At 39.2% G+C, this 22,476-nt stretch overlaps 3 protein-coding genes across 3 annotated transcripts in view; all 3 read right to left on the bottom strand.

Moving 5' to 3' along the window:
- Window positions 1–1,111: 1,111 nt before the first annotated feature.
- On the bottom strand, window positions 1,112–3,975 carry LOC139715781 (1,5-anhydro-D-fructose reductase-like). Its single transcript, XM_071627320.1, has 4 exons — window positions 3,866–3,975; window positions 2,966–3,137; window positions 1,973–2,055; window positions 1,112–1,249 (listed from the first exon to the last, which is right to left on the bottom strand). The coding sequence occupies exons 2-4, from the start codon at window positions 3,104–3,106 to the stop codon at window positions 1,219–1,221; spliced, it is 255 nt and encodes an 84-aa protein (XP_071483421.1). The 5' UTR covers window positions 3,107–3,137; window positions 3,866–3,975; the 3' UTR covers window positions 1,112–1,218.
- Window positions 3,976–4,353: 378 nt separating this feature from the next.
- LOC139715819 (aldo-keto reductase family 1 member B7-like) lies at window positions 4,354–13,346 on the bottom strand. Its single transcript, XM_071627358.1, has 5 exons — window positions 13,272–13,346; window positions 11,874–12,041; window positions 6,840–6,956; window positions 5,304–5,384; window positions 4,354–4,542 (listed from the first exon to the last, which is right to left on the bottom strand). Exons 1-5 carry the CDS (start codon window positions 13,344–13,346, stop codon window positions 4,354–4,356), a joined length of 630 nt encoding a protein of 209 aa, XP_071483459.1.
- Window positions 13,347–18,142: 4,796 nt separating this feature from the next.
- Window positions 18,143–22,476, bottom strand: part of LOC139715818 (solute carrier family 15 member 4-like) — an 8,286-nt gene continuing 3,952 nt past the window's right edge. Inside the window, exons 4-8 of the mRNA XM_071627357.1 lie at window positions 21,585–21,790; window positions 20,815–21,007; window positions 19,574–19,777; window positions 18,841–18,978; window positions 18,143–18,420 (exon numbers count right to left, since the gene is read on the bottom strand). Coding sequence (XP_071483458.1) covers window positions 18,143–18,420; window positions 18,841–18,978; window positions 19,574–19,777; window positions 20,815–21,007; window positions 21,585–21,790 — 1,019 coding nt within the window. The remainder of the gene's footprint in view (window positions 18,421–18,840; window positions 18,979–19,573; window positions 19,778–20,814; window positions 21,008–21,584; window positions 21,791–22,476) is intronic.

Here is a 22,476-nt window from a genome sequence, read left to right as displayed (position 1 = left end):
TATCCTACACTAGAAGTATGATGTTATTAAAGGAACATATTTGAGGAAATAATGGATGGCTGAGATATACAATGAAACATGATACTAAAGGCAAAATTCCTTGATCGTCAGCTTCTTAGTTTATGTGCTCGTGAACAGTATATAAAAGGGGATCAAAATATAATTGTCTAATAGACAATATATATTCATAACTTTTTTTTCGTAACTATTTTTGTTGCTTTTGAAAGCCGCCTGATTAACATAAGATCATACAGTCTATACCAACAATTATAGTCATTTACGCACCGAATATCTCAAATGATGTGACTTGAAGGATATGGTGACGTCAAGTTTGTGAAATTAACGCACGTGCAAATGTATTACATGTAGTAACTTCATTACTGCCTGAAACAAAGCAACGAACAAAAATACTACCACAGGCTAACAAGCGAGTTAGGAGCTAGCTCATGGGCATAATGGTACGACGGACCCAATTTCTTCTTCTCCTTCTTTTCTCTAAGTCGGTTAGGGACACTTAACCCGTTTAATTTTCCCGCGTAAGCTTTGTTTACGTAACAATTTATGAGATTCATCAATCCTGTGCAAACAAAGAATGAACTTGCGTAGACCAGGGCCCTGTTTCATAAAGCTGTCCGTAAAGTTACGAACAACTAACAAGCAACTGTTGATCAGTTCTTATGCTGGAGTTATGTTAATTCTGATAAGTATTGCACATAAAAACTGATTATCAGTCGCTCGTAAGTTGTTCGTAACTTCACGAACAGCTTTATGAAACAGGGCACAGATGACCGGAATGATCCGTCAATTAACATTTGGGAAAGCATCCATTTCATAATGTATGATTATTTTTTTCATAGAATATATTAACAATCTCTTTCTGCTGATATTGCCACACGCAGCTTTTGCTGTCAGGTAGTATGCTGTCAAGCAGCATTTAAAAGGATTACATGAATAATCATCGCATCACAGATGCTTATCCCAGTGAATTTAAAAACCAGCATGCCCGTTGGTATACGAATGACTATTTGGTTCTGCTCCGTAATGCGCAAATTGGAACTGCGAACTGGCTTATTAGATGAGGATTCTAAGGGGCAAGTTCATTCAAATAGTCTTATACACGACATTAAGTGTCATTTCAGTCAACAATGTATACTTTCGACATCCTAAACTACAACTTGTCTGCCACTGGTTCCAGCACGTCTTGCCCTGTTTGCGACGTTAGAAAGGGTAGTTCTTGCAGTGTTTCGCCCTAAAGAGGCAGGGAGGTGGAAGAGGCAAAAGAATTACAGTTTACAAAACTGCACAATATCTTCTTTTTTTTCACTAATGCACATCATGACGGCAATATTTAATCTTCATATGAGCGCCATTTTTTTTTTGACAACCCCCCAAAACGCAAGATGAGAATTATTTGTATAGTACACGTACACTATATACTTCAAATATCTGCAAATGTCTCATCATCTCTGCGACAAGGAACCCTGTATGTAGATGTCTGAATTGTGCGCTAATTAGTAATGCTAACAATGAGATTCCATCTTGTCACTTTCCCCAAAGTACAATGCATAGATGTTCCGAATTAAAAAAAAAAAAAAAAAAAAAAACCTATTGCCATGTGTTGCTGCATTTAGTAGTCTGTGAACGAGTACCGCAATGCGAAATCATGAACTTCAAGTCGTCGTCATATAGCAACAATTAAGTTACTAGTGTCATTTGGGTAACTTTAGATGGAACGGGGCGGGGGCGCAAGCGCCCCTTTCATTTTCTTTTCTTCTTAAGTTTCTTTTGTTTGAAAAAAAAAAAAAAAGATACAGGGGGTGCGCGCCCGGTGCGCCCCCCCCCCCCCCCCGGCCCGATCAGCCACTGGACCTTACATAAAGCAAGGCAAATTTACAGACGATAGAAATAACTTGGATTATCCGTTCAAGCTAGGACAATAATTCCGTTTAAATTAATTCTGAGGAAAACTTACATCTCAAATCGCAAGAGGTGGTGATTCTTGTTCAGCTTGGAGAGTTGTAGAAGGTCGTCTTCTGGCAAGTTGAAATTCAGTGCCTGGAATTGTGACAAAATTAATTATCCATGAATTTAATATCACCTATGCCATTATCTTTTTGCAGTTTCATTATTTCATAACCAAGGATGAAAGTATGTAATGTTTGTTTCTATTTTAAAGTTGCCATCTTTAAAGCACAATTGCACACCATACACAAGTGGACTGTGACAAATTGAATAAAAGCAAACAAAGAGTTATTAAGTCGAAAATGAAAGAAGAAGGTCATGGATTTTTTTGAAGTTTAGAATATTGTCATCGAATAGATATGCAAGTTAGCAGGGGCATTGACGTTAGCACGTTAGACGTGACCACGTTGTGCGAATTCACTTTGTCCACAGCAATGAATTTACAAATTCATTCAGTGGGAATTAGCTGCCGGATTTGACAGCAAGACAGAGCCTACATTGTACAATTAATCTTACCACTTGTTTTGCATCTACATACGCGAGCTGTTCCTGTTCTAAACAGCTTTTCATTGAAAAAAAAAAATCTCCTTGTTTATTACTTGCTGTTTTGCATCCGCTTCAAAATGCACCCATACAATAATATACAGGGTATCAAACGTTTTATGCAGGGGCCGCGGAACCCGGGAGGGGGCTGCACACCCCCCCCCCCCCCCGCCAACCTTTTCGGGTCGTAAAAAAGGGGGATGGGATAAAGAGAGGAAAATATCAAAACATCCATGAACTTTGAAACGTTTGGTCCCAGATTCATCCACCCGGTTTCCATGGTTTCGCGGGCCCTGATTATGTATCATTATGTGATCTGATTCATCAGGAGCCGTAACAACAATTCAAAATTAATCTACTCCGTCGGAAACAGTGACGATATAGTTTGTGATGGTTTAAGTATATCATTGTATTAGATCTCTTTGTAATGACTTTTAATCGTTGTCTATAGTTATGATACCTCAAAGTTTTGCCGGATCCTCGTTGGGGAGAAGCTCTTCGGGACCACAATGACACCTCTCTGGATCTGGTATCGTATCAAAATTTGGGCGGGGGACTTGCCCAGTCTCTGGGCCATCTGACACACCACGGGTTCTTCCATTAACACTGGGTCATCAGGATGACGCGTACTACTATAGGAACAAAAGAAAAGTATTTCACAATTCCACAATTCTGAAGGACCACAGATGAACAACATAATGGAAAAGATGTGGAGTAAACTGCATGGTTTAAATGAACCAGGGATTAAAACACACAAACATACCAACCAAAATTATGATAATAATAATAATAACACAAAACAAATAAACAAACAAGCAAACAAACAAACAAACAAACAATTTCAACTGTAGAAGTTATGCGTCAATATTCGTCTGTGGCCACCTTCTCGTCTCAGGATTTCGAATCAAAATATTAATTGTGAGTACTCAACACACAAAGTGGGCCTATGTTTTGCACCTCGAGGTCTCCTGTAAGACCTTTTTTGGCTATCCTTCTGATTCAATGAAGAACATTCAAGGAAGAAGAAAAGATAAAATTTCGGACATATGAGTATATCATATAGATAACGAAGGACCACGGTCAAGAAAAATTCTGTCAATAATAAGAAACATAGAAATACATAAATGCTGATGAAATACCATCATTTTCTAAAAGTTAACCGTGGACATTAACGCCTGCCCTTCTCCCTATAAAAGAGGAACAAATAAAATCCACACAATTTCATCCGATGAAAACATTTGGAAAGAGAAAAGCATGCGTTTATGTTATCATGTCTTCGCCTCAGCCAATAAGGATAGGGCTTGTGCACTTAGCACAGTTTTATTTCCATAACATCTGACAGAAAACCCCGCATACTTACTCTGGTCTTTCCGGAGAACCTAGTGGACTGAACGCTGTCACGGTAATACCATGCTTTGAGCAAAACTCTATGAGCTCTGTTTGGGTCAGACGCGGATGACTTTCGACCTGCGTGTTATAAAGACAGGGAGAATAATGAAAATGAATTTCTTGAAATTTCCTGCCAGAGACAAAGAATATAGTAACTATTCTGCATAAGTAAATTGTTTAAGATACTTTTAAAAAAATATAATAATGAAAACAATGACAGCAAAATTGAATGGTCATTAGGCATACAAATGTTATCATATTTTGCAAACTGATATATTTCTTTATCATGTATTGTGATGTAATCTATGCATTAAACTTCTTTAAAATATTATATGTTTCTGCTGGAAATGAAAAAAAAAATAAATGAATGTATGAATCGTCAGGCAATTTTTGTTATTGTGCTAATCGTTGTAACACTGTGTTGGTAAGTCACGCGTTTGATTTCGTCAAATGTCAGCCTCAAACAAGAGCAGTATGTCCCTTGTCAATCAGAAATCCATTCCTGTTTAAATTCACATTAAGACTTGCCTGATTGTTCGAAATGGGGTGCTTCGGAGGCAGGCTGAGTAGTCGCTCTATCTGTGCGATGTTGAAGTTAGACACGCCGATGGCTTTCACCAGGCCTTTATCAACAAGGGACTCCATTCCCTGCACACGGGAAACAAGAGAATTAGCACGAGAAGTTGAAGATTCGGCGATGACGAAGAAGAAAAGTAGCAGTGGTAGCAGGAGAAGATAATCATAAGAAGGAGTATAGTAGAGAATAATAGTATAAAGAAGGAAAAGAATAAGGAGGAGAATGAGAAGGAGGAATGGAAAAGGACGAGGAGAAGAATCAGAAGAAGAAGAGGTAGCAGTAGAAGACAAGAAGGAATGGCAGAGAACAAAAGACGAAGAAGGAGAATGAGAATGAGCTACCAGTGGGAGAATCTTGAGAAGCACAAAATAGAGGTTTATCGAAAATGATCCCCTGACAAATACTATAATGTAAATAAAAAATAATAATAATGTCATAACTGGATTGAAAACAAAAACACATAAAATGTATAATACAATACTCAAGAAAATACGACAAGCCCATTGCCTCTGATTATAAAAAACTTTCCGCAGATGTGGTTTAAACCCACCTTCCGTTATTCGTGAAAATACTGAAAAGCAAAAAACTGTCTGCTGACCTGTTCGCTGGGAAGAAAGGTAGAAGTAGGACCTATCGTATACTGCTATTACTTTTAAGAGAACGTTATTTTAACTGCAACGGTCCTCATAAAATCATTAATAGGGTATGACTAATGTGAATGATTGGTATCAACTAAACAAGACGTCGCATACAGTTGTGTTCCGTCCATTTCTCGCTGAAACAGCGAGATCTAACTTTGACCTCTTCGACTAATCAGGCCTGCATAACATACCTTCCACGCATCAACGTAATCAACACTGTCATCTCCGATTAAGACGCCATTTTCGTCCAGTGGAAAAGCGCCTTTGCCATGCTACGAGTAAAAAGAGATGGAATCATAGACTAGATCTGTCGTCCTAATGACATGATACATAATGGTATAAGTTTGAAAGTGATAGGTGGAGGACTTTTTGAGTTAACCTCTGCACAAGATTTGAGGAGAAAGAAATAAAGAAGAAGAAGAATAAAGAAAGAAAGAATCAGTACAAATACAGAAGGTGATCCGAGAGGATACTCGGATCACCTAATAAGATGGTGAAAATGCTTCACTAGAAGTGTACTAACTGGTGAGCCAAAATCTGGTTATGTTTGCTGGTTCCTGTTTGTTTGTTTGTTTGTTTTTGTCTTGGGCGTTACTTTTGGATGACTTGCAATTCTCTTAGTTTTATATAAGGTGAATAAATACACACACTCGCACACACACAAACACACCCACACACACACACACACACACACACACACACACACACACACACTATACACATACATCCTTTTTACAAATCCGTTCTATCTTCACTAATTCCTTTCTGTTCGACGACCTTCATCTAACAATATAGTGTCATTCTTCCGGAGCTTTGCTCCAGAAAAACTTCTTTTGCCGGTATCTTTTTTACTAGATAGTCAATACAAGCTTTGTTCGGGGTAGTATTATTGATCGCCCATTTCATTATGGTTGTACATGTACTTTGAAAAGATGAGCTTCATTTTGCTACGAATACCACTGATAACAGCGGAAAAAACAATTGGTTCCAATCACTAGGCAGCTCAATCGCCCCGCGGCCCACGCATTGTGTGTTCATTGGAGGTTGTACAAGTCGTATATATTGTGTAAGTAGGCCTTATGTACACGTCGAAAACATGACATCAAAAAAGTGTAGAGAACTAAAAAAGATACATTTTTCTCACTTGCCTTTTTCACTTTTCTTATAGTTTAGCCCAAGACTTTGTCTGACAATTTTATTTCTCTTCGGAAAAAAAAAAAATGAAATAGCTGTAGGTATTTATGAGGTTTACCAGCAGACCAAACTACTATACAAACACCATCAGAACCAGTTCACTTTGTTTACAATACAGTGTAACGCAGTGTTAATGCTGCCAGATTTAAACGACATATATTCATGCCACCTTTAGTATTTCTCTGCGACTTGTGAAATACAAGTTGTATCAAACTCACTGTTTCAAGATCAGGAAATAGGTAGTTTACAAAGTCATTGACCCAAATATGAAGGACTTATTACTGGTATCATTCCTTTTCATTATGAACCCATGCATGTGTGATTTTGAAAAGAGAAGCCAAAAGGAAATGAATCGACATGAATCAAACTTAAATGAAATGAAATAAACTTGAAAACAGTGAAACAAACTAAAGCAAAATTGGATGAACTGAATTAAATTGAAATGAAATTAAATGAATGTGAATAAATCATATATGCAAATAATAAACTTGAATAAAACAGAATAAGATTTGATAGAAGACGATTGTGGTTACCACCAGAGCAACTGGCCAGTGCATTAGATACAGGTCAACATAGTCCAAGCCAAGAGAGGTCAGGGATTCTCTCATGTTCTCCTCCACGTGATCTGGATGGAAGTTGGTCAACCACAGCTGGGTGAAAGTACAAAAAGAAACATTTTAATTTTATCTAATTTGAGTCAGTTATATTTGCTTGTTTTCTCCCGGTCATAATCAAGTCATTCATTAAGTGTTCAAAAGCAACTTAATACATTACATACAATTTCAAAATTACGTAAAGTATATGCCTAACGCACAAGCGCATTCAAATAAACACTTGGTACTGTGCAAGTAACATCAAATGGATCCTTCCGATAACGTTGTGGTCATTCTCGTGCAAATTGCAAAAATGGAATTAAAAAAATGTAACAAGTATACAGTACTAGTAGGCCTATATCATGTTTAAAGTATACTGGAGGCAAACCTGTGGGATTATTTATATTGATTGCTTATACAAGTTTGGAAACAGTTTAGACTGCCTGGTGTGAACAAAAACGCAAATGAAATTTTTGTAGATGACAAATGACATACGATGTGTCTTCGAACAAACTAAAAACATGAAAAGTTATATTATGACATTTACACATACACAGTACTACACCACCCACACACGCACGCACACACACGCATATATATACAGTATGTCCCCCGAAAAAAATTACACAGGGAACCACCGCAATGATAAAATTTTAGGGTATGAAACTATAACTCATTACCATCATCTTACTGAAAACCCCAGCCGATTTGCTTCAGTGGTCAAAAAGAAATGAGGAGTTTTGTAGAGCATGTCAGGAATCCTTTCCCTCCAAGTTCTGTCTATTGTGTTCACACATTATACACTGCCAAGAGCATCATTAGGCGTTTTCACATCAGCCCGAAAAATATCCAAGCTCGAGATATTTCTTAACTTCCCAAGTCAGAAAATAGCGCGCCATTTCGAAACATCGGGCTGATGTGAAAACGCCTTATGCAACGGCGTAAATCCGTACTGAGGAGTGGGGGGGGGGGGGGGGGGATGGTCACCATCACCACGATTACAAGCCCATAACCGGACCGGCTTTTTTTTTTTTTTTTTTTTGGGGGGGGGGGGGGAGAAGCTTGGTGCCCCCCCCCCCCCACACACACACACACACGCACACACTTTACAGGGATCGGATGTCCCACTCTTTTGCATGAATCAAAGTGGGAGGAAAGTGGCAGCAAAAACATGAAGACTTTTTGTTCTCGTTGCTTTTGTTTTTTTGCTTGTCAGATGCCTTTCGGCGGAAAATCAGACCTTAAAAGTATGAAAACATTTTTTTAAAAAAAAATACCTATGAGAGGGAGCGGAACGACCGAACGGGGGGAGGGTATGTGGGGGGGGGGGTATCCCTCTCCCATTCACACGTGGAAGATTTTGCATTTTCAGACCTGAAATTCAGCGATCTGGTGCACACTTTTGGTGAAAATTTTCTTTTCTTTTCTTTAAAAAAACAATAAGAAAATGAAATATTCACAATATGAATGACTAAATCGTGGTATTTCAGCTCTTGCTCCGCCTGTGCGACATCACTGTGGAGGCCTAATAATGGGGCCTATCACCGGCGTAGACAGGATTTGATCTTAGGAGGAGCGGTTATGTGAAGGAGCGAAGCAAGCGAGGGGGGGGGGGGAGGGTATGGTAGGGGGATTTCCCCCTCCCACGGTGAAATCTTTTTGCATTGAAAATTTTGACATTTTACAGTCCCAAAACTGCCGTTTGTAACTATATTCTTCGCTTTGGAAATTAAGGGGGCGGGGGCGCACCGGGCGAAAACTGCTGGCAATTACTGGCAGCAACATCAGGAGAATGGCATAGCGATTAAATGCGAGCGAGCGAAGCGAGTGAGCTTGAAAATTTTGATATTTTACAGTCCCAAAACTGCCGTTTGTAGCTATAATTTTCGCTTTGGAAATTAAGGGGGGCGCACCGGGCGAAAACTGCTGGCAATTACTGGCAGCAACATCAGGCGAATAGAATAATGATTAAATGCGAGCGAGCGAAGAGAGCGAGCTTGAAAATTTTGACATTTTACAGTCCCAAAACTGCCGATTGAAGCTATATTTTTCGCTTTGGAAACTAAGGGGGGCGCACCGGGCGAAAACTGCTGGCAATTACTGGCAGCAACATCAGGAGAATGGAATAATGATTAAATGCGAGCGAGCGAAGCGAGCGAGCTTGAAAATTTTGATATTTTACAGTCCCAAAACTGCCGTTTGTAGCTACATATATATTTTTCGTTTTGGAAATTAAGGGGGGGGGGGCGCACTGGGCGAAAACTGCTGGCAATTACTGGCAGCAACATCAGGAGAATGGAATAATGATTAAATGCGAGCGAGCGAAGCGAGCGAGCTTGAAAATTTTGACATTTTACAGTCCAAAAACTGCCGTTTGTAGCTATATTTTTCGCTTTGGAAATTAAGGGGGCGCATCGGGCGAAAACTGCTGGCAATTACTGGCAGCAACATCAGGAGAATGGAATAATGATTAAATGCGAGCGAGCGAAGCGAGCGAGCTTGAAAATGTTGACATTTTACAGTCCAAAAACTGCCGTTTGTAGTTATATTTTTCGCTTTGGAAATTAAGGGGGGCGCACCGGGCGAAAAGTGCTGGTAATTGCTGGCAGCAACATCAGAAGAATGGAATAATGATTAAATGCGAGCGAGCGAAGCGAGCGAGCTTGAAAATTTTGACATTTTACAGTCCCAAAACTGCCGTTTGTAGCTATATTTTTCGCTTTGGAAATTAAGGGGGGCCCACCGGGCGAAAACTGCTGGCAATTACTGGCAGCAACATCAGGAGAATGGAATAATGATTAAATGCGAGCGAGCGAAGCGAGTGAGCTTGAAAATTTTGACATTTTACAGTCCCAAAACTGCCGTTTGTAGATAAATTTTTCGCTTTGGAAATTAAGGGGGGCGCACTGGGCGCAACTGCTGTCAGTCACTATCAGCAACATCAGGAGAATGGTATAGCGGTTAAATGCGAGCGAGCGGAGCGAGCGAGCTTGAAAATTTTGACATTTTACACTCCAAAAACTGCCGTTTGTAGCTATATTTTTCGCTTTTGTTCGTTCCACTTTATCGGGGAACCATCCCCCCCCCCCCTTTGACGCCTCTGCATATGAGGGTGCTTTTGTTAAGTGAAAGATCTGCTGCACACTCTTTGATAAATTAGGGAAATATACGTCAATGTCAAAATTGTACAAAGTTTATCGAAAGGGATCCTGTATAGCGGAGCTTTTGCATGTTTATGATTGCAATACAACGATCTGGTGCAGAGTTCTGGCGATTTTTGGACAATTTTCCATTAAGAAAGTTTGAGATTTGTCCTCATCTCGGGAATTGCTTGGGGGATAAATTATTTGTCTGCCTAAACACTTCCGCAGGGGCGGTCAAACGGTAACGAGCAAATCAAGCTGACAGATTGTGCGATATTCATTTGTTCACAACAATAAAGCAGGATTTTTTTTTTTTTTTTTGTGGACAAAGTGGGTCGGGAGGAGTGCCATACAACCGAAAGCGGAAGAAAGAAAACTATAAAAGTCACTATAATTCATTAACACCCTCTGACGATGAATCGAGTCTTTTATAACAATGACACCGTGTAGGAATAGATTTCCCATGATGATAACAGAGTTAATTCCCCCCCCCCCCCAAAAAAAAAAAAAGAGAAGAAGAAGAAGAAGAAGAAGAAGAAAGGGAAGAAGAAAAAAAGAAAAAAAAGGAGGAGGAGCAAAATATAAATGCAGTTATACTGAGAAACACGTCTTGTTACACAGAATGCAAAAGTAGTTCTTACTTGGAAAGGTACACTCCGTACCTGAATTTGCTATATCTGTCAGTATAAATTCACACACACACTCTCTCTCACACACACATATATATATATACATAAATATATATATATATATATATATATATATATATATATGTATATATATATATATATATATATATATATATATATTACATCTCCTCTGTCATACACGAGCCTCTCGGTTAGAAATGTCATAGGTAAAAAATAGCAAGCAATATAAAATACTAGGAAAAATGCCAAGGGTAAAGGTTATGATACAAGGGCAATTATCATGTGATTATAATGTACAACTGTATGGATCTCAACAATACAACGCTGTCTACATACTTCTTGCTGGTGCAGTAGTAGATGAAGATAGTGTGAGATTAACTTATCTAGGCAGACCTTGGATCACTGATTGTATTTCGGTAAACGGTCACCATCCCTGCACATTATCCAGGACATTGTCCCAACTTCGCTATTCCATTCAAACTGTGCGTTATTTCGCTTATACACTCTCCTTATCTCAGTCAACTTTAAAGCACCGTATAAAATGAGCAATGTGGAGTGACGTCAAAGGGATGCTTAATTCCATGTTCTGATTTACATTTTGAGATAGTTATAAAATCAAAGTTAGAATAAAACATTTTTTAAGACGATCAAAGTATTAATTATTGTGACAGTTTTGGACTGTATTTAATTAGGTTTCTATAACGACAGCTACAGTCCTATAATATTATTAACAATCTTAGAGACACATTTTTTATCATGTCTACTACTAAAAATTGAATAATGGGTGTTTATTTACATCGATGAAGGGCTATTTGTCAATCAGTTGCCATTAAAACAACTTGACGAATGTGGATAAATATGAAAAACTCAAAGGGATCAGCACTAAGAATCACTGGCTATCTAGCCGAAGCTTTGTGGTCTAGTCGTACGCCGGGTCATCGCTAGTGGATATGACGTCTCACATGCCAATCAGGGGGTCGTTGGTTCGAGGTCATTTGATGTCCATGATTTAATCATACTGTACTAAAACACTGAATAAACGGTGTCTATTTACGTCAATGATGGGCAATTTGTCAATCAGTGTAATAAGATGAGGTCGTCCGTATGACAGAAAAAGATTGGTATGCAGTCGATATCTAATTAGAATCTAACTTTCAGGAGTATCACTGACATCGACTCACTTTGGTCGTGACGAACAGGTCCTCGCGTTTGATGGTGCCGTCGTCGATCTTTGTCTTGATCGCCTTGCCGACCTCTGCCTCGTTCCCGTAGATGAAGGCGGTGTCGATGTGGCGGTAGCCGCAATCTATCGCGGCCTCCACGGCACGACAGACATCACCGTCTCCCGGCTTATGAAAGAAAGTGGTATTTATTTATACAGACAAGTGCAGTTATGGTGATGAAGTTTGCGATGGCTTTACATGTTCTTGTGATTGTTGCTAATAAACTCTATCCTGCACACACACACACACACACACACACACACACACTCACAAACATATTATATCCTTGTATTTGTATGTATATCAAATATATGTTTATACATGCAATACTTACATAATGCATTTCAACAGGTATACTTTAGTACTTAATTTCATGTGCGAAACATAATAGTAGCCTTCAATAACATTACTATTGTTCCTGAAATAAATTGCCTATGATCACTTGCTATTTTTCATGTTCTCTATTGAGGCGAATCGGGGGAGGGACGCACTGGGCAACCTCCCCACTTTAAAGGTATTATTTACCATTTGCAGATGAAACAAAACCAAGCTTTAATGCTTCAAAATAGTTCTAAAATGTGAGTTAGAAACAACAAATTGAAAAATCTCAATCAGTATAATCAATGTTCAGTATTGTTAAATGTATAAAATGTGAACAATAGTTATAATAGAATGATATTTCTAGACTAAACCGTCCACAGTTATAATTTAGTGAGAAAAATAGTGATATCTCTTTATATTATAGGCTTTCTTGCGATTTCTTTTTTTTATGGTGGGATGTTTTGTGAGACAACGTAATGAACTCGAACATTTTTTTAAATCTATTTATTTATTCATTGTTGCTTTTCAGCCGATGAATCCCAGAAGTGGCCGAGTTAACGGGAAAAAAAAAATCTGAAGTGGCACCAGCAATATTTTTGCTCCCCCCCCCCCCCCCTTTACGGAATTCCTGGATCCGCCACTACTGGATGTAGTGACTGTGTAAAGCGTTACTGTAGGGCCTACATGTACTGTATAACAAGGGTGTTTAAGTTTCTTTTCTTCGAATGTTTCTCACTTCCTCTACAGATTAAACCTATCAGGTATCCATCAAGGGATTCCTAAAGGCTTTGCGGAGACTATGCTCTTTCAAAAATATGGCATGACATTCTATATTATTGTCATTATTATTATTATTATTATTATTATTATTATTATTATTATCATTATTATTATTAGAGACGTTTGCATGTGCATCATTATTGTGTTCGATCCTGAAAACCAGATGACACTGGGGCTTCGTGGAGCAGCAATCCAAATAGATACGTAATAACAGGCCACTCCTTACATCGATAAATGAATTTATCTCAAACTTACCCGCCATGTCCCGAGACCGAGGAGGGGAATCTTCGCTCCGTCTGGTAGATCAGCGTACACGTTCGAGCCCGCCATAACTGCACTTATACTTCGATATCACACCAACAAAACTGAAATGTTTACAGGAAAACGGGCGTGAGAGGGTGTACGTGAAATACAGTCAATCTTTGCGGTTTGGGGCCTTCCGGTGCATGCAGGGAGACACAGTTCACAGGCCAAGTTATTGTGTGATCGAGACAATAATTGACCTACATTGCCATACTTCATTCAGTTGACCGGGTTCATAACGCATCTAAAGAGTTCAGATGAGCGTGGTCAAAACAGTGCCCAAAGCCAGTCGGTATGGGTGTATTGTACTTATTTTTTTTTTCTTTCGTTTACCCACTCAACATTCCTCTGAGTCGGGTATCTATGTTATTATTCACGTCTATAATGGCCGGAATTTATGGCCCAAAATCATTCATAATTCACTGACGACATTGCCATTGTGGTATTGTACTATAAAAACGTCACAGGGATCTCATAACATACTATATAATCATTTAGATATCATAACATATAAAAAAGAGGAAAAGCATGACAGTATGATATCACATACACAATATCACGTGCTGATAGAGGTGAAGGACTAGAAATAATGATCATTAGAAAGAAAAAATCTACAGAATTGATGTTTTTCGATGTCTCTCGTGAAGGTAGCCCCGGAGACCCGCCGCTCTGCGGCGGCCCAACACTGTACGTTGTACGTTGGGGCTGCTGGTCGCAGTTATCGTGAAGGGTACTATTACATAGGCCTACCTTGTTTTCATCAGGACGTCATCAGCATCTGCTCGACTGAGACACTTTTTGGTCCGATGTATCACGTGACTGAAACCAGCTAACACGCCCAACGAGTTCGTTGTTCATTATCGCAATCCTACTATTGTACAATGTACCTTTAGTGGTGTGTGGGGGAGGGGATGGGGAGGGGCAATTAAAGGTAGTGCTCGCTGTTGGGATAAGCGTCTTTCATTTCCTTAGTGATCTTATGCATTGCCCATTACCTTATAGATTAATACCTGAGATAGCCCCTTAATGTAAATGCAAGTTTACTATCATGGCATTATAACAGTGTCTTTTCTTTTTGATGTAGTTGTTTGAATCTTTACGCACTGCATGAAGAGGGAGAAGTCAAACAGCTTACATCAGAGTACTGAAGAACAACACAGATCGTGAACTGAGGACAGTCATTCTAGATATACATGTCTGGAGGTGCAACTACTATGTTCATGGAACCCGGGATATGGCATACGCTAAACCAGTGCATGCCCTTGAACTATGGTAGTACATGCAGTATATATATATATATATATATATATATTCATTTTATTTATTTTTTATTTTTTAAGTGGACCAATTAAAGGGTGTGTACAGTTCTGGTCGAGGTGAAGATTTAGCTTTTAACGTTTTGCGAGATATTCAGAAACCACTCTGTGAGATGTCAAAGAGCATACCGTTCTAAGGGGTATCAAAAGTTTATTCGATGAAAATCGGTTTTGAAATGGCTGAGATATCCAAAAACAAGGTGCAACAAAGAGATCCTAATAAAGTTGTGGCATGTTGCCTTTTATTATTAGCACTTTTTTGGATATCTCAGCCATTTGAAAACAAATTTTCATCAAATAAACTTTGAATCCTTCGTAAAATTACATGCTCTTTCATACGATCATAAGAGGCTTTTCATTATCTCACTTAGGAATGTTCAAAACATGAATCCCTACCTCAACCAGTACTGTACAGTCCCTTTAATCTTCCCCAAGGAGGTTATGTTTCTACAGGCGTTGTTGTTGTTGTTGTTGTTGTTTTGTCTGTCTGTCTGCAAAATAACTCAACATTTTATGAGCGGATCTGGATGAAATAAAAACACAAGGAACAAATAAATTGCTAATTTGTGTGTGTGTGTGTGCGTGTGTGTGTGTGTGTGTGTGTGTGTGAGTGTGTGTGTGTGTGTGTGTGTGTGTGTGTGTGTGTGTTTACTTTTTGAAGGATTCTTTATTATTTGCAGGTGCAATAATGAACGCTAGATGGCGCGCTTGCATTTACGACCCTCGGAGCCATTGCCATGTTGGAGGTGACGGCTGGTCAGCATGCAGTGGGGGCATGTTTTATGGTCAATGAATTTAATAATGCAGATGATATGAATGTAATGTTAGATACTTAGTACTACAGTACATGGTGGGAATCGCAATAGAGGAGGAAACAAGCTGCTTGGCGGAGGTCTGCCCTCCCCGAGTGCTTTTCTAACCATGCCCTTTAGATGAATACAGACGCTTGTCGATGTACACGTCGACCAATCATGACCATTATGGTAATTATAGCCCTCATGCATTCCTTGATGGGAGGTGTTATATTAAGTGCGTCAGAGAACAGACATTTCACATATCCCTCTATGCATGCCTTTCATCTTGTTTCAAAGAAACTGCGCTTTTCTGTCTTTTTCTTGTTAGAAGCGACACAATACACTTCATACCAGAAAACTTAAAGCTACGAAAGAGATAGGAGGCTATAAATCACCAAAATGACAATGATTACATTATGTTATTTAGTGATTTGGAGTTCCTCATCGCTTCTTCTTGGCTCTCAGAAAACGTTAACATGGCATGAACTGCACGAGTGCACTCGAATCAAACCTGGACCTAACAGTGAGCTTGGTCAACCCTCGGGATAAATACTCACTAGGCAAGGGATCTTTTGTTGCTATAAGTAACCCTCTCAACATTACCCTGGCGTATGTGCAGCCAAGAGTGTTGCCCACATAGCTTCTACAGCTCACAGCTTATGGGGTCTTGCTCACACCTCAGACACAAAAAATTCTATTCCCAGGGCTCGAGATATTGACCTTTGTGCGGAAAGCATAGCTAGTCACCTAGTACACCATGATTTTCCAAAGTACTGCATTTTTGTAATTGGATGTAATGTTATTGGGTGCTAATTTCTGAGTTAATGATGTAATAAAACTTTTCATTGTGTACTGATTTTATTACCTCTTGTACTTCATTTTGAGATGTGTGCTTTATGTAGGACCTGTTTGTAACCATGTATGCCACTTGATTCATGAATTTTTCCATTTTATGAACAATAAATGCAATGAAATGAAATGAACTGATTGAACACAAGCCTCCTTCCATGAACAAATTTGTAAAAATTGTCGCATGTGCATTGTATATTGTTAGTCATAGCAACGACAACAACAACAAAAAATCATAGTTTACAAGGAATACATTAAACACGTCTTAGCTTTTCGACCCGGTTTTTCACGATGGCAGCAAGAAATCCATAAATAGTGGTGATGCGACTCTTAGAATATTCGTCATTGAAGAACATTATGGCGAGTGGACTTTAAATGGGCCCTATAGATACATTCGACGTTTATTATATAATACATTAAAGGCCCAGATTCGCGGCATCTTCCATTGCTCATTTCTGACATTCACCGGTTTGCCCTTAAAAAGCAGACAGAGAAGAAGTTTCGAGAAAAGGGACGAGAGGAGAAGACGAAGAAGAAGAAAAAACAAAAACACAGGACATGCTGGATGCTGGTCAGGAGGAAATGATTGGGAACAAGAAGAAGTAAACCGAGAAGAAGAAGAAGAAGAAGGATCTGGAGGAGAAAACGAATTTTGAATGTCTAGTCCTTCAAGTTAGAATTATTGAAGTGATATGTCTCTTGTTGGTTATTGCTTTGAAAATTTCAGCTATTGTTCTTGCTCAAACCACGTTATAACTCGAATTCAAAATTTAGGCATTTTCTAATTAAAATTGTATGTTATTCTATTCTATATCACTGCAATTATAACAAACATTGTGTTTATGGTAGGAGATCATCTTTCCTATAGAACTGTATTTTGTCACAAAACATCATAATATGAGTGCTACACTTAATGGGTATCGCATTATCTCTTTCTCCCTCCCTCCCACCCTCTTTCTCTTGGTATCTCCCTCCATCTGTCAATCTCCCTCTCTCTCTTTCTTCTCTCTCTCTCTCTCTCTCTCTCTCCCTGTTTCTTATAGTACATATCAATATCCGTAGAACGTGCGCTATCATTGTTATGATTATGATTATGATTATGATTATGATTATGTCATTATTGTTAATAATATCATTGCGGAATGTGACGGGTGTATCTTTGGCTCACATCGATGTATTGAGCACACATATTTGTACACAGAACAAAAACTAATACAAAGTATGGTGAAGTTTTCCTATTTTCCAGGCTGCATAACGTGCAAAGGTTTGAAACTCTTTTGTCGAAATACTATCGTTGTATCTCAAGTCAAAACGGACAACAAATTCTCGAACGGGATTGCTATTTCGTCATCACTATGAAGAGTTTTATCACAAAACGAACTAACTCCTTTCTTGCTAAGTTGAGATATTTGTGATTAAAACAAAGAAAATAATCAGAAAATGCGTGATATTTCTATCCATAACTCGAAGAATATTCCTTATTAGGTAACAAGTGAGGCATCACTGGAAATGTTTTCTTTTGCTCTGTCTGATAATGGGTTTACTTTAAAGTTTGAAAATGGCGCTTAGCCCATGTTGCGATGAAACTTTTCATAATTCTTCCCGGTATTGGTGGTGTTTCAGAGCCTACACCGTCTACAACATTTACAAAGAGATTAGAGAGAAGGGGGCTTGCTGTAATTTTGGTTTGGATCCATGCACCGATCGAATTAATTAACATGATATAATATCAAATGAAACAGCACCAGGAGCCACACCAGACTAACTCTGGAAGTTTTTCCTCAAAGTATCAAAGCTGTATTGAGTCTTTAAATAGACAGAAGACGTATTGAAGTCAGACTATAAGTAACTTTACACAGAGTGATTAGTCAGGCTCAGTCTGCAAACTTCGACCGTTAGAGTTTGATTCCACTGAAGAAGAGTTCATATCATCACGTCTCTTCTCCGTCTGCGTCATTGCCGCATTCCCATCATGCATTTCCTCTTCCATAGTCTGCTCCAAGCTCCACCAGTTGGCGCGCTTGTATTTTCTTGTGACCAGGTAGAGGTACAAGATATCCAGTAGCAAAATCCCAGCCAGCAGAGGATAAAAATATTCCAGACGTGCGGAGTTGATATCAGTACTGTACCAAGGTTGGCCGGCTGCAAACGTTAACCATAGGCAATAATCTTTGAATAGTAATATCCATTGCTTTATTTCAATCTATCATACAAATGAGATAAATCATAAATATGGTGACGAAAACAGGTTCTGAAATAAGTAAGGGATGATAACTGTTTCATGTTATAATTATGAACTGACATAAAAGAGAAAGACATCTTTATCATCTCTGAATTGGTATATTATATATACATGGCCTCATGATAAAATAAATCATATTTGCATTAAATCTGCTGGTTAAGCGGATAAGTGAACATCATGCAACTCCTTTGTGATTTCCGGTGGGCATGCACGGTTTGATACAGATTGCTTTGGTGACGAATAATCTTAGTCTCGCCTAAATCGAGTCGAAATCGGGTGACGAGTACGAGTTGGCAAATCAAAGGAGTTGGCTTTAATACCTGCTCCTGAGATGGCGTTGACGATGGCGACGATGAGTTGGGCCAGGAGGTAGCTGCCGACACCAGACATGAGCAGAAAGAGCCCGACGGTGAAGCCTTTGAGTTGTAGTGGTGCCTCGGTGTACGAAACTTCAAGTCCTGGATGAGAGAAAGTGGAACGTGGTGCACTGAGATCCAATAAGGTTCAAGATGTGAATCTACACCACTTGAACGTTTCTTACCTTAGCTGGAACATAATAACTGATCATATTTTTTTTTCACCCATGGACAGCTCGAAAGGACTCATTCCAATGACAATGACAACTATTAATCAAGATTATACAATGATATAACGTTCAGACGTAGTATCTAAGCTTATGATAATCGTGCGGGAGCATTGTTGATACCAACCGAACTTTTTACATCATGTTTAAGAGTCGTTCTGGACATGTTTGTAGTCATTGTCTTGCGAAAGAAGTGTTTTAAAGTGGGTAAACATTACCCTTGTGCTCCCAGACCATCGCACTAACAATTTTGCATGTCTGCATGAAAGAATACTGTTTTTGTTCCAAATTGTACATTCTTTTCTTTATCTTCAACAGCATGTAGTAATGAAATCTCCCTGTTAATAAATTCTTTCAAAGTTCAAATCCATTTAAGATTACTGAGAACATACATCACTTATATCCATACCTTCATGCATGGTAATATTGATACATGTATCTACAAAGATTATAGCTCCGTTGTCTGTTACCTGCAGACAGGACCAGTCCGTCCCCGATACCAGCACACGTGTACTGAGGAATCTGTGCGACGGCGCTGAGTGAGGATGAGTTGCAGGTGGTGACGTTGTCCATGGAAACGTACATCATTGGTTCCTCCTCCGTGAGTCGCTTCCTCTGCCCCTCTACCAGCGCCGCAAAACAGACGGATAGGATGCCCATGATTATCCCCCCTCCTGTGGACGAGCAAGAGGGCAAGACGGGGAGAAGGAATCGTGGAAAGGAGGAGAGGAACGGGAGGACGGGGAAGGGGAAGGAGGTGGGATAAAAGATTTAAGTAGATTCATGTCAATAAGTGCAGAAATTGCAAGAAGAATTCTCTTTGATTAAGATATTGCGTAGTAATACACTAATCATAAGAAAATTAGAAACTCATTGTTATGTGGCCTATTAGCAGATTAGCATGAACACCATAGCCATTTTGTCTTGATCATTCGTCATTTATGTCATTCCTCATGTTGAAGAAGTGACTTTACAACTTTCACACATTATTCTTGAAAGAAATAATAACGGTACCGGTAACTGTCATTCAACGTCAATTCTTTAAAAGGACCTTATTGTGCAAATTGCTACGTTCGACAGGTGAAATCATAGTCACACAACCGTGATCGCTATCTTCCTGTTCCTGCTCTTTAGCGTGTCCTCAAGTGTCTATAAAAATATTAATTTTCTTTCTTCTACGCTATTTCAGGCAACGCCGTCCTCTCATTCGACACGTAAAGAATGCAACTTGTTGGAAATTGACGCTAGATGCACTGAAATTTTTGGGTCATCCCACGAGACCGACACCCACGAGTCATACGGCCAACGTGTTTGACGTTAAAAAAAAAAGGTCCATGAGTCATCCTGCCCATGAGTTTGACAATAGGCCGAACTGGATTTCGACACGAGGTAAAAACGACCCATTAGTTTGACATTACATCACGGGGCTTCATGTGTCGGTCTCGGGGACCTTGTTTGCTATGTGTCGAACTTGTGGGTCTTGTTTGCCTAGTGTCGGACTCATGGCCCTTATTTCCTCAGTGTCGAACTCATGAGCGGTATGACTCGTGGGCTGTAACTCGTGGGCTGTATGACTCGTGGGCTATGTGACTAGTAGGCTGTATGATTCTTTGGTGTCGAACTCGTGACGAGCACCCGAAATTTTGAGGGCCTTTCTGTTTAGACGTGTGGAAAGGAAAGAATGTCGTGCTGACTTCTTCCTTCATCCTACCTATTCGTAGAAACGGTGATACAAAGCGGGCGTGACGTGCGAGACATTTGGGTAGTAGTATGACGAGGAACATGATGTTTGTGACGACAGACACGAAAGACTGATAGATAAGGTAAACTGTTTTTGTTGTATTAATGTCAGTTTCTCCAGCTGGATTCAAGCAAATTGTCTGCGCTGAGTAGGTATTTTCCATCTGACGATATAAAAGAGAAAGAATGTAAAGAACCCAACTTCAGTTGTGTTAGTAGCTGTGTTTAAACACACTCACGACATGGATAAAACTTAATACTGAGTACTGAACGGTCATGATACTATTATGAGAGGTCGCGTCATATCTACTGATTTCTTTTTCGTGCAAGAGTATGCATATATGCATTAAAAATACGATTTTCCCATTAGTGCGAGTTTATTTCTCCGAGACCTCCGTGAAGTAATCTTAAAACATCTGTAACGCTTATGATGGAACATTGTATATTTTAGCTCATGGATCACTACTTTGTTTGACATAATGCTCTTCGTTTGCATTTATATTTTGATCAGTTCCTATGTTTGCAAAAACTAATCATGCACATTTTTAAGCGCAATCATAAAAAAAATCAGTTAGGCCCGAAAAAAAGAATACTATGATACCAAAGAAAATATTATTTCGATGATTCACAAATCATCGATTCTACTGAATCCAAACATTTCAGTGAGGACTGAATGCATTTTTATTATTATCATTGGTAGTTATTCTACGTGCTTTCAAAGATAAAACAAATAGTGCTCACAAAATAATTGACGATGATGAAAATGGTGACCGTGTGGAATATTGGAGTCGTTCGAAGTAAGTGGGCCGTCTCGTAGACGTCGTTTCCGGTGAATGAGCCGCCATGTTGAACGGACGCTCTGTCCAACCAGTGGTCAACACTCGGCACGTCCTTCCGCCTTCTAAGAGCCTCCCAGATTACTTTAAACTGCTGCCTGAGAATGGTCTCTAGTTAAGACACAGGAAAAATATTCATGGCTGCTGTATCTATAATGACGATTTGATACTTGACAATAATGATCGTCTTTCGTGTATTTTCTGTAGACATTTAGCTTGTGCATGACGTAATAATAGCTTTCCTGATAGGGAAATCGTCACGTTCTACAGAGAGAACTGTTCTGAGAAGTCGCAGCTGCTACTGTCGTCTGACAAGAACTTACATTCCATAATCATAAACCTACTTGGCATTTGATACGAATTTATATCAATGTAATAATTTGTGCAAAGCATAATATGAGGCAATATAACCGAGCCAACCAACCGTCATGACTAGAAAAACTAGAAATGTCGCTACAGCGACTGGTTATACCCCCGCCAAACAACATTTCATAAGCTTTGGTCAAAACAACATTTCATAAGCTTTGGTCAAAAAACTGAGGAAGTAGTTAAATCCGCAAGATCTTTCCTTGATCTTCTGCCATTAATATGCCGTTACCATGGCAACGTACTTTCGGGTACTGTCGAAAAATGCGTCTTGCACATCTACAACCAAAGGCACACATCTGTACCAAGTTTCATGGAAATTGGGCAAAAACTGAGGAAGTAGTTTGCAACACAAAATTTTCCATCATTTTGGCTCATAATATGTGAGCTGTTACCATGGCAACATACTTTTTGTCACTGTCAAGAAATGT

The sequence above is a fragment of the Diadema antillarum genome, unplaced genomic scaffold, assembly GCF_040938485.1.
Source record: "Diadema antillarum isolate AM-2024a unplaced genomic scaffold, OU_Dant_1.0 scf00000055, whole genome shotgun sequence".
Taxonomy (NCBI): domain Eukaryota; kingdom Metazoa; phylum Echinodermata; class Echinoidea; order Diadematoida; family Diadematidae; genus Diadema; species Diadema antillarum.
The sequence above is the reverse complement of the archived record's forward strand: the minus strand, read 5'-3'. Positions and strand labels throughout refer to the sequence as shown.

Coding starts and splice junctions, on each gene's coding strand:
- LOC139715819 (XM_071627358.1), bottom strand. CDS start 13,346: ATGGCGGGCTCGAACGTGTACGCTGATCTACCAGACGGAGCGAAGATT. Junction 12,042..13,271: donor TCGGTCTCGGGACATGGCGG/GTAAGTTTGAGA, acceptor TTCTTTCATAAG/CCGGGAGACGGTGATGTCTG. Junction 5,385..6,839: donor ACTGGCCAGTTGCTCTGGTG/GTAACCACAATC, acceptor TTTTACTCGTAG/CATGGCAAAGGCGCTTTTCC.
- LOC139715781 (XM_071627320.1), bottom strand. CDS start 3,106: ATGGAAGAACCCGTGGTGTGTCAGATGGCCCAGAGACTGGGCAAGTCC. Junction 2,056..2,965: donor GGATCCGGCAAAACTTTGAG/GTATCATAACTA, acceptor TCACAATTCCAG/GCACTGAATTTCAACTTGCC. Junction 1,250..1,972: donor CACCTCTTGCGATTTGAGAT/GTAAGTTTTCCT, acceptor CTGCCTCTTTAG/GGCGAAACACTGCAAGAACT.